At 42.4% G+C, this 16,633-nt stretch overlaps 1 protein-coding gene across 3 annotated transcripts; it reads left to right on the forward strand.

Moving 5' to 3' along the window:
* The first annotated feature begins 1,751 nt into the window (after positions 1 to 1,751).
* Positions 1,752 to 9,491, forward strand: ifn2 (type I interferon 2). 3 transcript variants are annotated; one of them, XM_021556157.2, is made up of 6 exons: positions 1,752 to 2,158; positions 2,333 to 2,420; positions 2,717 to 2,791; positions 2,930 to 3,085; positions 7,184 to 7,261; positions 9,166 to 9,491. In XM_021556157.2, exons 2-6 carry the CDS (start codon positions 2,334 to 2,336, stop codon positions 9,295 to 9,297), a joined length of 528 nt encoding a protein of 175 aa, XP_021411832.2. In that variant the 5' UTR covers positions 1,752 to 2,158; position 2,333; the 3' UTR covers positions 9,298 to 9,491.
* The last annotated feature ends 7,142 nt before the right edge of the window (positions 9,492 to 16,633 follow it).

The following is a 16,633-nucleotide window of genomic DNA, read 5'->3' on the forward strand; positions in this document are numbered from 1 at the left end:
CCTTCTTCCACATGTTTGGTGTGTCTCCCAGGTGGCTTGTGGCAAACTTTAAACGACACTTTTTATGGATATCTTTAAGAAATGGCTTTCTTCTTGCCACTCTTCCATAAAGGCCAGATTTGTGCAATATACGACTGATTGTTGTCCTATGGACAGAGTCTCCCACCTCAGCTGTAGATCTCTGCAGTTCATCCAGAGTGATCATGGGCCTCTTGGCTGCATCTCTGATCAGTCTTCTCCTTGTATGAGCTGAAAGTTTAGAGGGACGGCCAGGTCTTGGTAGATTTGCAGTGGTCTGATACTCCTTCCATTTCAATATTATCGCTTGCACAGTGCTCCTTGGGATGTTTAAAGCTTGGGAAATCTTTTTGTATCCAAATCCGGCTTTAAACTTCTTCACATCAGTATCTCGGACCTGCCTGGTGTGTTCCTTGTTCTTCATGATGCTCTCTGCGCTTTTAACGGACCTCTGAGACTATCACAGTGCAGGCGCATTTATACGGAGACTTGATTACACACAGGTGGATTGTATTTATCATCATTAGTCATTTAGGTCAACATTGGATCATTCAGAGATCCTCACTGAACTTCTGGAGAGAGTTTGCTGCACTGAAAGTAAAGGGGCTGAATAATTTTGCATGCCCAATTTTTCAGTTTTTGATTTGTTAAAAAAGTTTGAAATATCCAATAAATGTCGTTCCACTTCATGATTGTGTCCCACTTGTTGTTGATTCTTCACAAAAAAATACATTTTTATATCTTTATGTTTGAAGCCTGAAATGTGGCAAAAGGTTGCAAAGTTCAAGGGGGGCGAATACTTTCGCAAGGCACATTTCAATTAACAGTTGTGCCTTGTTAAAAGTACATTAACAAGGCACAACTGTTAATTGAAATGCATTCCAGGAGACTACATCGTGAAGCTGGATGAGAGAATGCTAAGAGTGTACAAAGCTGTCATAAAGGTGGCTACTTTGAAGAATCAAAAATACAAAATATATTTTGATTTGTTTGACACTTTTTTTTTGCTTACTACATGATTCCATATGTGTTATTTCAAAGTTTTGATGTGTGCACTATTATTCTACAATGTAGAATGGGGTAAAAATAAAGAAAAACCCTTGAATGAGTAGGTGTGTCCAAACTTTTGACTGGACCTGTACGTGATGGGAAATATTGCTCTCTGACTCTTTGGTATCACGTTTCAAGTGTCACTCCTATGATTCATCCTCATTGCTGGTCCCCAATAGATAAAATGTATTTTATACATAAGGCTTATCAATAAGGCTATATTGAATAACACCAAGACCCGCATTTATAAAGCATCTCAGGTGTGCTGATCTAGGATCAGTTTTGCCTTTTAGATTATAATGAATGGACAGAGGGGGTCCAGCACTCCTACTCTGAGGCGCTTTATGAATAAATTCCCAGCAGAATAGTTAGGCTACATCACATATTTTAGCCTACAATATGACATTTCAGGATGAAACCATCTATGACATCTTATCAAGACCCTGATGTAACAGGTGTGTTCTACTGGGTTGGAACAAAAGCCTGCACCTCCTCCTTCTCGTCTCCAGGACCGTGCAAGACAGTTTTGGTGACCACTTCCCTACAGTATATGATATTTACAGTTGTAAAGAAAACGACAAATCGAACGTTCCAACAAATCATGTTGTCGTTGCTTGTCAACATTGCATCACCAGCAGACAACAGTAGGGTGAAAGTTGGTTGCGTCATTGTGGTGGGGGTAGGGCTTTGACGTCTCCAAATTACTTTTCAGTTGTATCGCAACAGCAGAGGACTGCGGAACAGTATTTCGGACTACCTTTGAAAGAAACCCACTAAATTTATGTATTATATGTCCAGAGTTCTTAAAGAACTGTGGGTTTTATTTCGACTTCGACGATTTTGTTATCAGCCTTTTTAAAAATCGTTCACGCGAAGTTATTAGCAGTTGAAAGCAATGCTCGCGAATAGCTTATTCTCGCTAATAGCCTAGCCGATATGTACATTTAATAATCTTATATTTTGGTTCAACTATAATTCAAAGCTGATTTCAAGGAGAATGTGTATAGATTTGTTGGTCCAGAAGACGGAGGAGGCATGCAATTCTTATTGCTGCATGTTGTAGTCTGGAAAATGAAAGTCCCCGCCTCCGGTAGGTTGATCGGGGGAAATTCTCCATACAGTTTTCCCTTTCCTAACTCCACAGTAAAACTACTTAACACCGCCAAGATGTTCAAACTCATCTGGAAAGCTAAAAGCAAAATAAACAGCTCTTTACAATGTGTACAATGCAGAGTTGGACGTGTCTTTTTCTTATTCTTTGCAGTATGCAGAGTGTGTGTCATTGCTGTGACTGGATCCAACACCACTTCGGTCACTTAAGCGCAGAATACCTTTCCCAGCTGGAGCAGATGGTGAGTTATCAGCACACTGTAAGAGGAGACTGAATGCATGTATTAAGGACAGCAAAACAACCAACCAAGTAAAATAGTCATATGTTTCATGTTTAGCCTCTGTGTTAGAAAACTGTTAGCGCCATTTTACAATGTATATTCAAATATAGGCTAAGGATATAATGACAGAGCGGTCCAGAGAGGCTGTCTACATTAGGCCTACTGTACTTGCAGTATAAGCTATACTTTATGTCAGTCTTGATTGCTCTTTAAGTATTTGACACGTGACTTGACATACTATATTGATTGTTTTCCAGGGAGGAGATATCACAAAGCAGAATGCCCCTGTCCTTTTCCCAACATCACTTTACAGACACATATATGATGCAGAGGTAAAGACTCGAATTGTGACTTATCATGTTCTGATATGCTTTGGTATAGTGGTCTTGACCCCATGTAATATTGATGCCATAACGGAAGCCTATACTGTTTCTAACTTTTTTTGTATTTTTTTGTATCATCCTGTGTAGTTTGAGGACAAAGTCAGATTCCTGAACGAGACCATCTATCAAATCATAAAACTGTTTGATGGGAATAGGAATAGGAAGTCAGTCACCTGGGACAAGAAAAACCTGGACGATTTCCTCAACATTCTCGATCGCCAATTTGAGAACCTTAGTTCCTGTGTAAGTAACAAGTCTATTTTAAAGTATCAGTGTTTAGGCCAGGGCTCTCCAACCCCGTTCATGGAGAGGTACCCTCCTGTAGGTTTTTGCTCCAACCCCAGTTGTAAACTAACCTGACTCAATTTATCAACCACCTAACGAATCAGGTGTGGAAGGTAGTTCTCCAGGAACAGGATCAGAAAGCCCTGGTTTAGGTGTAGCCTACTAACTATACAGGTGAAAAAAATCTACACATAAAATGCATTCGGAAAAGATTCAACCCCTTGACTTTTCCCACATTTTGTTACGTCTGCTTTATTCTAAAATTGATTAAATACATGTTTCCCCTCATCAATCTACACAATTCTCCATAATGACAAAGCAGAAACCCTGTTTTAGAAATGCATGCAAAGGTGTTCACAATAAAAAAAAATGAAATATCACTTTTATGTAAGTATTCAGACCCTTTACTCAGTACTTTGTTGAAGGACCTTTGGCAGTGATTACAGCCTTGAATCTTCTTAGTTATGAAGCTACTGTCACGTCTTGATCTGTTTCACTTGTCCTTGTGCTCGTCTCCACCCCCCTCCAGGTGTTGCCCATCTCCCTATTATCCCCTGGGTACTTATACCTGTGTTTTCTGTCAGTCTGTACCAGTTCGTTTTGTCCGTTCAAACCTACCAGCGGTTTCCCTTGCTCCTGTTTTCGATAGTCCCTGTTCGCTGGTTTCCCGGTTTTGACCTTTCCTGCATGCCCTGAGCCTCCCTGCCATCCTGTACCTTGCCTCGACTCTGGGTTACCGACCTCTGCCTGACCTGACCTTGAGTCCGCCTGCTGTTCCGGTGTCTCATACCCTCTCTGGATTATTGACCCCTGTCTTGACCTGTAATTTGCCTGCCCCTGTTTAAAGAATAAACATTTGTTTCTTCAACACTGTCTGCACCTTGGTTAGACCTTAAAACGTGATACCTACAAGCTTGGCACACCTGTATTTGGAAAGGTTCTGCCATTCTCTCTGCAGATCCTCTCAAGATCTGTCAAGTTGGGTAGGGAGTGTACGGCACAGCTATTTTCAGGTCTCTCCAGAGATGTTTGATCAGGTCAAGTCCGGGCTCTGTCTGGGCCATTCAAGGACATTCAGATACTTGTCCCAAAGCCACTCCTGCGTTGTCTTGGCTGTATGCTTAGGGTCGTTGTCCTGTTGGAAGGTGAACCTTCACCCCAGTCTGATGTCCTGAGCACTCTGGAGCAGGTTTTCGTCAAGGATCTCTCTGTACTTTGCTCCGCTCATCTTTCCCTCGATCCTGCAAGGTTTCCTCCAAACGTATTGCTTGGCATTCAGGCCAAAGAGTTCAATTTTGGTTTCATCAGACCAGAGAATCTTGCTTCTCATGGTCTGAGAGTCCTTTAGGTGCCTTTTGGCAAACTCCAAGCGGGCTGTCATGTGCCTTTTACTGAGGAGTGGCTTCCGTCTGGCCACTCTACCATAAAGGCCTGATTGGTGGAGTACTGCAGAGATGGTTGTCCTTCTGGAAGGCTCTCATCTCCACAGAGGAAACCTGGAGCTCTGTCAGAGGGACCATAGGGCTCTTGGTCACCCCCCTGACAAAGGCGCTTCTCTCCCGATTGCTCAGTTTGGCCTGGTGGCCAACTCTAGGATGAGTCTTGGTGGTTACAAACTTCTTTCATTTAAGAATGATGGAGGCCACTGTTTCTTGGGGACCTTCAATGCCGCAGAAATGTTTTGGTACCCTTTCCCAGATCTGTTACTCGACACAATCTTGTCTCGGAGCCTTACAGACAATTTCTACAACCTCAAGACCTACAAACTCTAGGACCTTATATAGACAGGTGTGTGCCTTCCAAATAATGTCCAAACAGTTGATTTTTACCTCAACTGGACTCCAATCAAGGACGATCAATGGAAACAGGATGTACCAGAGCTCAATTTTGAGTCTCAAGTTAAAGGGTCTGAATTGTTGAAGGTATTTGCATTGTTTTTGCAAATACCTTCAAGGTATTTGCATATGTTGAAGGTATTTGACGGTATTTACATATGTTTTTGCATTGTCATTATTGGGTATTGTGTGTATTTTGATGAGGATTTTTTTTCTTGAATCCATTTTAGAATAAGGCTGTAACTTAACAAAATGTGGAAAAGCGGAAGAGGTCCGAATACTTCCAGAATGCACTGTATATACAGTGCCTTGCGAAAGTATTCGGCCCCCTTGAACTTTGCGACCTTTTGCCACATTTCAGGCTTCAAACATAAAGATATAAAACTGTATTTTTTTGTGAAGAATCAACAACAAGTGGGACACAATCATGAAGTGGAACGACATTTATTGGATATTTCAAACTTTTTTAACAAATCATAAACTGAAAGATTGGGCGTGCAAAATTATTCAGCCCCTTTACTTTCAGTGCAGCAAACTCTCTCCAGAAGTTCAGTGAGGATCTCTGAATAATCCAATGTTGACCTAAATGACTAATGAGGATAAATACAATCCACCTGTGTGTAATCAAGTCTCCGTATAAATGCACCTGCACTGTGATAGTCTCAGAGGTCCGTTAAAAGCGCAGAGAGCATCATGAAGAACAAGGAACACACCAGGCAGGTCCGAGATACTGTTGTGAAGAAGTTTAAAGCCGGATTTGGATACAAAAAGATTTCCCAAGCTTTAAACATCCCAAAGAGCACTGTGCAAGTGATAATATTGAAATGGAAGGAGTATCAGACCACTGCAAATCTACCAAGACCTGGCCATCCCTCTAAACTTTCAGCTCATACAAGGAGAAGACTGATCAGAGAGGCAGCCAAGAGGCCCATGATCACTCTGGATGAACTGCAGAGATCTACAGCTGAGGTGGGAGACTCTGTCCATAGGACAACAATCAGTCGTATATTGCACAAATCTGGCCTTTATGGAAGAGTGGCAAGAAGAAAGCCATTTCTTAAAGATATCCATAAAAAGTGCCGTTTAAAGTTTGCCACAAGCCACCTGGGAGACACACCAAACACGTGGAAGAAGGTGCTCTGGTCAGATGAAACCAAAATTGAACTTTTTGGCAACAATGCAAAACGTTATGTTTGGCGTAAAAGCAACACAGCTGAACACACCATCCCCACTGTCAAACATGGTGGTGGCAGCATCATGGTTTGGGCCTGCTTTTCTTCAGCAGGGACAGGGAAGATGGTTAAAATTGATGGGAAGATGGATGGAGCCAAATACAGGACCATTCTGGAAGAAAACCTGATGGAGTCTGCAAAAGACCTGAGACTGGGACGGAGATTTGTCTTCCAACAAGACAATGATCCAAAACATAAAGCAAAATCTACAATGGAATGGTTCAAAAATAAACATATCCAGGTGTTAGAATGGCCAAGTCAAAGTCCAGACCTGAATCCAATCGAGAATCTGTGGAAAGAACTGAAAACTGCTGTTCACAAATGCTCTCCATCCAACCTCACTGAGCTCGAGCTGTTTTGCAAGGAGGAATGGGAAAAAATGTCAGTCTCTCGATGTGCAAAACTGATAGAGACATACCCCAAGCGACTTACAGCTGTAATCGCAGCAAAAGGAGGCGCTACAAAGTATTAACTTAAGGGGGCTGAATAATTTTGCACGCCCAATTTTTCAGTTTTTGATTTGTTAAAAAAGTTTAAAATATCCAATAAATGTTGTTCCACTTCATGATTGTGTCCCACTTGTTGTTGATTCTTCACAAAAAAATTCAGTTTTATATCTTTATGTTTGAAACCTGAAATGTGGCAAACGGTCGCAAAGTTCAAGGGGGCCGAATACTTTCGCAAGGCACTGTAGGTTATTACAGATTTTGAGCCAGTTTGCGACATCACAAAAATAATACTGAAATGTAAAATATTGTGGTTTATAATTAACTGACATTTTTTTTGTAGGCTTTGGTGCGTATCTTCATTACGGCAAATCAAGTTTGATATTTTGAAGTCGAAATTGCTAACTTTAGAATCCTTTTTAAAGATTGAACGCACACATTTTTTTCCATTTCCTGACGTGCAGGAAATTCTCAGGAAAAACCCCCAGATCAAATGAAGATCCTACATATGACGCTAATGTTTTGTTTAATTTTGTCCAACAGGTATCACCTGTCGTGAAACCTGAGAAGAGACTGAAACGGTACTTCAGGAATTTGAATAGAAAAGTTCTGAGAAAAATGGTGAGTTTGGTTTCGTATGGAAATATGTTTAATAGGTGTAATCAAATTAATATAAACTAGGCTTGGCTTAACAGGAGACGTGTTCATAAAAAATGGGTTCTGGGGCCAAATGTATCAAGTGTCTCAGAGAAGAACTGCTGATCTAGTATCAGGTCTTCTCTCAGGTCTCCTCTGTCCGATTTATAGTGATCTAAAAGGCAAAGATGATCCTAAATCAGCCTACTCCGAGAAGCTTTACACACTGCTAAAAAAAATTAAGGGAACACTAAAATAACACATCCTAGATCTGAATGAATGAAATATTCTTATTCTTATTTTTTCTTTACATAGTTGAAGGTGCTGACAAGAAAATCACACAAAAATTATCAATGGAAATCAAATTTATCAACCCATGGAGGTCTGGATTTGGAGTCACACTCAAAATTAAAGTGGAAAACCATAACTACATGCTGATCCAACTTTGATGTAATGTCCTTAAAAGAAGTCTAAATGAGGCTCAGTAGTGTGTGTGGCCTCCACGTGCCTTTATGACCTCCCTACAACGCCTGGGCATGCTCCTGATGAGGTGGCGGATGGTCTCCTGAGGGATCTCCTCCCAGACCTGGACTAAAGCATCCGCCAACTCCTGGACAGTCTGTGGTGCAACGTTGGTGGATGGAGCGAGACATGATGTCCCAGATGTGCTCAATTGGATTCAGGTCTGGGGAACGGGCGGGCCAGTCCATAGCATCAATGCCTTCCTCTTGCAGGAACTGCTGACACACTCCAGCCACATGAGGTCTAGCATTGTCTTGCATTAGGAGGAACCCAGGGCCAACCGCACCAGCATATGGTCTCACAAGGGGTCTGAGGATCTCATCTCGGTACCTAATGGCAGTCAGGCTACCTCTGGCGAGCACATGGAGGGCTGTGCGGCCAAAGAAATGCCACCCCACACCATGACTGACCCACCGCCAAACCGGTCATGCTGGAGGATGTTGCAGGCAGCAGAACGTTCTCCACGGCGTCTCCAGACTCTGTCACGTCTGTCACATGTGCTCAGTGTGAACCTGCTTTCATCTGTGAAGAGCACAGGGCGCCAGTGGCAAATTTGCCAATCTTGGTGTTCTCTGGCAAATGCCAAACATCCTGCACGGTGTTTGGCTGTAAGCACAACCCACACCTGTGGACATCGGGCCCTCATACCACCCTCATAGAATGTGTTTCTGACCGTTTGAGCAGACACATGCACATTTGTGGCCTGCTGGAGGTCATTTTGCAGGGCTCTGGCAGCAGTGCTCCTCCTGCTCCTCCTTACACAAAGGCGGAGGTAGCGGTCCTGCTGCTGGGTTGTTGCCCTCCTACGGCCCCCTCCACGTCTCCTGATGTACTGGCCTGTCTCCTGGTAGCGCCTCCATGCTCTGGACACTACGCTGACAGACACAGCAAACCTTCTTGCCACAGCTCACATTGATGTGCCATCCTGGATGAGCTGCACTACCTGAGCCACTTGTGTGGGTTGTAGACTCCGTCTCATGCTACCACTAGAGTGAAAGCACCGCCAGCATTCAAAAGTGACCAAAACATCAGCCAGGAAGCATAGGAACTGAGAAGTGGTCTGGTCACCACCTGCAGAACCACTCCTTTATTGGGGGTGTCTTGCTAATTGCCTATAATTTCCACCTGTTGTCTATTCCATTTGCACAACAGCATGTTGTCAATCATGTTGCTTCCTAAGTGGACAGTTTGATTTCACAGAAGTGTGATTGACTTGGAGTTACATTGTGTTGTTTAAGGGTTCCCTTTATTTTTTTGAGCAGTGTATATACGGCACCAGTCCTTTATTTGTTGTTCAAGACGATATGGTCATTATGTTGACAAGAAAGTTCACCCCACTAAGATTTCAAATGTTCAATGTTTTTCAGAACTACAGTGCAGAGGCGTGGGAGCTCATCAGGAAAGAGACAAAACGTCATCTGCAAAGATTGGATATCCTTGTGGGACAGATCTCACTTAGGACAGATCTCACATCTCACTTACCAGTTTATAAAGCATGAATACAATCATGTAGGACCCTGTTAGTTTATTTATTATATTTAAATATGTAAATTATTGTTTTTTATTTTCATAAATTATTATTTATATTTTGTATTTCCCTTTTGTACCTGTATTGAACTGAAACGTATTGCCTGTGTACTTTGAAAATCAATGAAAAAATAATATTGAAATTGTGAATAAAAATGTATTGTGTATTAAATTGTCCAGATTTGTTCTTGTCAGAAAACAACGAGAGTGGATTGATAATATGGAGCAGCCTAATCCAATCATCAGAGGGGATGCAGATTAAACTTGTCGCTGATCAGTCACATGACAGTTTCTACTTGAAGTTTATGTACTGTGTGCTTGTAGCTTTGTTTCTTTGTGTCATTTATTTTTATTGTGTTTTTGTACTTTGTGAGGGTTACTATTTCATGTTTTTCTTGTTCTTGTGTGGTCAACACACTGGGGTAGTGGGCTGAAGGGGAGTGGGGAGATCTGGATGAGGTGTAGAGTATCATCTGGGGGACCAGGAACTTTTAGCTCCCACTTGCCATTGTGGGATGTTTATTTATAAATTCTGTCCAATGTATTATGTGTTTATTATTATGTTTTTACTATGATTGGAGAAGAAATACGGGGGGGAAAAGACATGGAAAGACAATATGGAATAAGAGACAAAAACAAAAAAACAATAAATACTTTTAATGGATAGTAGTTTAGTCCCCCGAACGAGGCAGGGGGGGGGGGGGGGGTGGTGGGCAAGAAAATAAAAACAAACAATTGATTTAGCTTAGTCATAAATATAGATCTTTTTTAAGTGGCATCATGGGGATCCTCCCAATAGTTCTCAATGGATAAACGAGGTCAATTCCTGTATGACATTAGACAAAAGTGTGTATTATGTAGGCCACTGTGGCAGCACACTGTCCTTTCATAGGACTTGGAATAAAATAGAGTTATTGTAGATATGCTGTATATTCATTTGTATAATGGTATGATGTGATATGTCTCACACCCTGATCTGTTTCACCTGTCCATACCTGTGTCCTCTGTTTGTCTGTTGCCAGTTCGTTTGTTTCTTCAAGCCTACCAGTGTTTTTCCCGTGTTTCTGTATTTCTCTAGTTCCTGTTTTCTAGTTTTCCCTGTTTTGAACATTCTGCCTGCCCTGACCCTCAGCCTGCCTGCCGTTCTGTACCTTTTGGGCTCTGCTCTGGATTACTGACCTCTGCCTGTCCTTGACCTGTCGTTTGCCTGCCCCCCTGTTTTTGTGATAAACTTTTGTTACTTCGAAACTGTCTGCATCTGGGTCTTCTCCTGAACCTTGACAGTACGAACTGGCCCTGATGAGAGTATTTTGGACGCATCCTTGGCGTCCGAGCCGGGCATCCCCACTCAGGCCCTGTCCATTCCCATGGACATTAGAATACTGGACGGGCGCTCTATAGGCCCGGGTCAACTACAATACCACTCCCACTCCCATAATTAAGTTGCAGGGTGTATCCGCCCTTCTGCCTCCCCCGCCGGCGCAGGGATCTTCTTTGAAGGACAAAATCCAGTGCCTCTGCATCGACTTCCGGGGGCCTCAATGTCATCACAGTGAAGAACCCCATCTCCTCTGCCTTTGAGCCGCTCCAGTGGGCCATCATTTTCTCCAAGTTGGACCTGCGGAATGCCTACCACCTGGTACGGATACGGGAAGGGGACGAGTGGAAGACTGCCTCCAACGCGGCCAGCGGTCACTATGAATACCTGGTCATGCTATTTGTTCTTACCAACGCCCCAGCTGTGTTTCAGGCCCTGGTTAATGACGTTCTCCTTGACATTTTGAACCGGTTCATCTTTGTTCAGCTCAACGACATCCTCGTTTTCTCCGACTCAGCCCAAGAACACATGCTCCCCGTCCGACAGGTCCTCCAGCGCCTCTCGGAGAACCAGATTTTTATGAAAGTGGAGAAATACGAATTCCATCGCTCCACCATCCCCTTCCTTGGTTACATCATTGCTGCAGGGAATGTACAAATCGATCCCGGGAAGGTGAGAGCGGTGGTGGATTGGCCCCAGCCTACATCCAGAGTGCAGCTGCAACGTTTCTTGGGATTTGCCAACTTTTATTGCAGCTTTATCAAGGGTTACAGCACCCTAGCGCCCCCTGTCTGCACTCAACTCTCCCAAGGTTCCATTCACGTGGTCCCCAGCTGCTGACCGGGTGTTCCAGGACCTCAAGCACCGCTTCACCACTGCTCCCATATTGGTTCATCCTGACCCGTCCCGTCAGTTCGTATAGTGGAGGCCGATGCTTCGGATGTCGGAGTGGGGGCTGTCCTGTTCCAGTGTTCTGCCCTCGACCTCAAGCTACATCCCTGTGCCTTCTTCTCCCATGGCCTCAACGCTATGGAGAGGAATTAAGATGTGGGGAATTGTGAGCTTCTCGCGGTGAAGATGGCTTTGGAGGAGTGGAGACACTGGTTGGAGGGGGGGGGGGGACATCCTTTTATTGTGTGGATGGATCACAAGAACCTGGAATATCTCCACAATGCCACGCTTCACAATTCCAGGCAAGCTAGGTGGGTCCTGCTTTTCACCCGGTTTAACTTCTCCACTTCCTACCGACCGGGATCCAAGAAAATCAAGCCAGACGCGCTGTCACGCCACCTTTGCGTTCTTCGCTGCCTGCACAATCTGTGTGCAGAACAAGACTCCTCGGCAAGTTCCGGCTGTTTTTTTCAACCACTGCCTGTCTTAAAAACAAGGAGTGAAGTGTTACAATTTACCCCATGGTCTGGGTTAGTTGTAACAGCGCTTGGGGTGAATTGTAACAGATTGAAAAAGTGCATAAATCCTGACATGCAACTAATTATTGAACACCTTTATTGAGAGCATGAGAGCAACATTGCCATGTTTAACATTTTGTTTGGCAGAAATAATAATAAATATAAATAATAAAATGTTTATTATTTTACCCTCCACTAAATGGTCTTTCTCAACCAAACAATAACTCGGCTAAACTAAACACCGGAACATTTGTGGTGTGTCTGTGTGTGTGTGGGACTGAATGTTGGAAATGTTCACTTAATCAGAGTCACAGTTGTGACAGTGGTATGGCTGTCCTGGGGTACAGGCTTGGTGGGCCCATCATTTTCATTCTCAGCACTTCACCCAGACCTCCTTGGACTTGGAATTGTTAAAGTGATCCATGGACAGAAGTTTTCCTCATTGGAGGAATCTGAATCTACTGGTTCAATGTGCTTTGTTTTGGCTTTTTTCTTAAAACTTCATAAGGCTTATTTTTCTTCACTTCCTGTCTGAATGATGCGCCCAAGGTAAACTGCCTGTTACTCAGGCCCAGAAGCCAGGATATGCATATAATTGGTACCATTGCAAAGAAAACACTTTGAAGTTAATAGAAATGTTAAAATAATGTAGGAGACTATAACACAATAGATATGGTAGGAGAAAATCCAAAGAAAAACCAACCAGATTTTTTTTTTGAGAGCCCATGCTATTACAATGGACAGTATAGGGGTATATTGAATTACCTCCCAGGATACATTTGGTACTACTACTACATACTATGGCTTCCACTGGGTGTCAGTAGTCTTTGTTCAAGGTTTCAGCCTTGTAACTTCCAAAACAAGTAAGAAATAGGAGTTTTAGTACAAGGACACCTGCTTGGAAATTTGTGTGTGTGCGTGCCATGAAGACATTACGAGTTTCCTATTGAACATACTTCTTTCCATATGAAATATTATAGTTTGATTACATTTGAGGGTATCTGAGGATTAAATAGAAATGTATTTTGACTTGTTGAAACAAAGTTTAGGGGTATATTTTCGGATTCCTATCTCTGCATGTTGAAAGAGTGGATTACTCAAATCGATGGCGCCAACTAAACAGACTTTTTGGGATATAAAGAAGTATTTTATCTAACAAAACGAAACTACATGTTAAAGCTGGGACGCTTTGGATGACAAATCAGATTAATATTTTCAAAAAGTAAGTGAATATTTAATCGCTATTTGTGACTGTATGAAACCTGTGCCGGTGGAAAAATATTTTGATGAAGGGCGTCATCCTCAAACAATCACATGGCATGCTTTCGCTGTAAAGCCTTCTGTAAATCGGACAGTGCAGTTAAATTAACAATAATTTAAGCCTTCAATCGATATAAGACACTTGTTTGTCCCTAAATGTTTAATATCCATAATATCCATATCCATTTTTATGATTATTTATTTGAATTGCGAGCCTTCCAGTTTCACCGGAAGTTGTCCCGCTAAGGGGATGCCTATCCGTGAGAGGTTGCAAGACAGTTTTTTGTTGTTGTTTCAGTGTGGTTTGTTTTGGCTTGCATCTTTCCAGCTGTTTTTTAAGGCAGAATCATATTCATTTTGCTTTCTGAGTGATTGACTGTTTATGCTCTTCTTCCAGTGCCTGCTGGAAGGCAGTTGGAGAGGTGGGCACAGTGGGCACAGCTGCCCTCAAGAGACACTCTGACAACTTCTGCTCCTACTCATCCATGAAGACCCTGTTTCTACTACGGTAGCCTACATGAGGAAGCTCTCTCAACCCCTTCTCCAGTAGCTTCTTTATCTCTTTGCAGAATCTGTACAGCATCGCATGACATATGCCATACAACGTTGCATCCGATCTGATTGACCCCTGCTCTGCTACATAATTTGACAGTCTTTTCAAAGTGTGGAGAGGTATTCCGCTGTCAGATTTTCTTTTCCATGATCCAGGCATGCTGAAAGCAAAATAAAAAATGTAGCAAAAACATCTTGTTTTTCTCTGGGTAGTTTCATTTTCTCACAAGTTGTTACAACTAACACTGACCCTTTCAGCCATTAGCTAGCTATCATTTTAGCTCAACTCTTTAGCAAAACATTTTAGTTTAAACTTTAGCATTGCTAACTTACATCAAATATCTCTCCACAGAATGGATATAACCCTGATATAAGTTTGGTGAATGGAACTACAAAGCAGTTGATGCCACCCCCCCAAAAAATTGGGTCAAAATAATTACCTAACTCAAAATCAGATTTCTGTCAATAGAATGTGCAGAGTTTATCACAGGGACTAACTTTTTCACATGCGGGTTCAAGACTAAACTGAGCATATGCACAGTGAATCACAGGATTCTACCTTACTCCTGATTGGAGGAATTGCAAGTGTTACAACTGTCCCGTGTTACAACCATTCCTGGTGTCCCCTACTATAAATACGATTCATGCCAACTGGATATATAATTGGCTATAGGCCCCAAAAAGAGAAACTAGCTAAAGCTGTATTACAATCTACAATACTCACAATACTCTAAGAACTTTGCCAGCAGGGGTTATTCTTCCCCCGTAAATGCTGTTGTGGGCACAAGAGTGTTAGAGAGGATGAATGCTTAGAATTCATGTGAGGGGACATACTGTAGTGCTAGACAAGAGAAGATATGAATGCTTAGATATTCGAAATTGCTGTATTAATCACTTGAATGCCATTCTCAACTGCAGTACCAGTCAAAAGATTGGACAAACCTGCTCATTCAAGGGTTTTTCTTCATTTGTACTATTTTCTACATTGTAGAATAATAGTGAAGATATCAAAACTATGAAATAACAAATATGGAATCATGTAGTAATCAAAGTAGCCACCCTTTGTCACCCTTTATTTAACTAGGCAAGTCAGTTAAGAACAAATTCTTATTTACAATGACGTCCTACACCGGAAAAACCCGGACGACGCTGGGCCAATTGTGCGCCGCCCAATGGGACTCCCAACCACGGCCGGCTGTGATACAGCCTGGAATCAAACCAGGGTGTCTGTAGTGACACCTCTAGCACTAAGATGCAATGCCTTAGACCACTGTGCCACTTGGGAGCCCACTCGGGACTGATTTTCCAACAGTCTTGAAGGAGTTCCCACATATGCTGGGCACTTGTTGGCTGCTTTTCCTTCACTCTGCGGTCCAACTCATCCCAAACCATCTCAATTGGGTTGAGGTTGGGTGATTGTGGATGCCAGGTCATCTGATGCAGCACTCCATCACTCTCCTTCTTCGTCAAATAGCCCTTACACAGCCTGGAGGTGTGTTGGGTCATTCTCCTATTGAAAAACAAATGATAGTCCCACTAAGCACAAACCAGATGGGATGGCGTATCGCTGCAGAATCCTTTGGTAGCCATATTGGTTAAGTGTGCCTTTAATTCTAAATAAATCCAGACAGTGTCACCAGCAAAGCACCCCCACACCATCACACCTCCTCCTCCATGCGTCACTGTGGGAACCACACATGCAGAGATAATCCGTTTACCTACTCTGCGTCTCACAAAGACATGGCAGTTGGAACCAAAAATCTCACATTTTGGGATCAGACCAGAGCACAGATTTCCACCGGTCTATTGTCCATTGCTCGTGTTTCTTGGCCCAAGCAAGTCTCTTCTTATTATTGGTGTCCTTTAGTAGTGGTTTCTTCACAGCAATTTGACCATGAAGGCCTGATTCACGCAGTCTCCTCTGAACAGTTGATTTTGAGATGTGTCTGTTATTTGAACTCTGTGAAGCATTTACTTGGGCTGCAATTTCTGAGGCTGGTAACTCTAATGAACTTATCCTCTGCAGCAGAGGAATCTCTGGGTCTTCCTTCCCTGTTGCGGTCCTCATGAGAGCTAGTTTCATCATAGCGCTTGATGATTTTTGCGACTGCACTTAAAGAAACGTTCAAAGTTCTTGAAATGTTCCAGATTGACTGACCTTCATGTCTTAAAGTAATGATGGACTGTTGTTTCTCGTTGCTTATTTTAGCTGGTTATGGCACACCAGTCTGTGTAGAGTATGGACCTGAGTCCTGCCTGTCAATGCAATAGAATCCTACTCCAATGTTTTTTTGGTGTGTTACATTGAAAGTGGCTAATATTCCATTGATTCAAGCATTCCCATAATATGGACTTGGTATTTTACCAAGTAGGCTTGTCCTCTATATGTCCTCTATATACCACCCCTACCCCTACCTCTATATTCCACAAATGAACTTTTATGAAGGCACATCTGTTAATTGAAATACATTTCTACGTGACTACCTTATAAAGCTGGTTGAGACAATGTGCAAAGCTGTCATCAAGGCATAGGGTGGCTACTTCGAAGAATCTCAAATATATTTTGATTTGTTTAACACGTTTTGGGTTACTACATGATCCCACGTGTTATTTTGTAGTTTAGATGTATTCACTATTATTCTACAATGTAGAAAATAATGAAAATAACGAAAAACCCTTGAAAGAGTAGGTGTGTCCAAAGTTTTGACCGTTTACTGTATGCCTTTTAAAATTAGGTTGAATACACTGGGAGATTAAATCAAATATATT

This window comes from Oncorhynchus mykiss, chromosome 13, assembly GCF_013265735.2.
Source record: "Oncorhynchus mykiss isolate Arlee chromosome 13, USDA_OmykA_1.1, whole genome shotgun sequence".
In the NCBI taxonomy this organism is placed as follows: domain Eukaryota; kingdom Metazoa; phylum Chordata; class Actinopteri; order Salmoniformes; family Salmonidae; genus Oncorhynchus; species Oncorhynchus mykiss.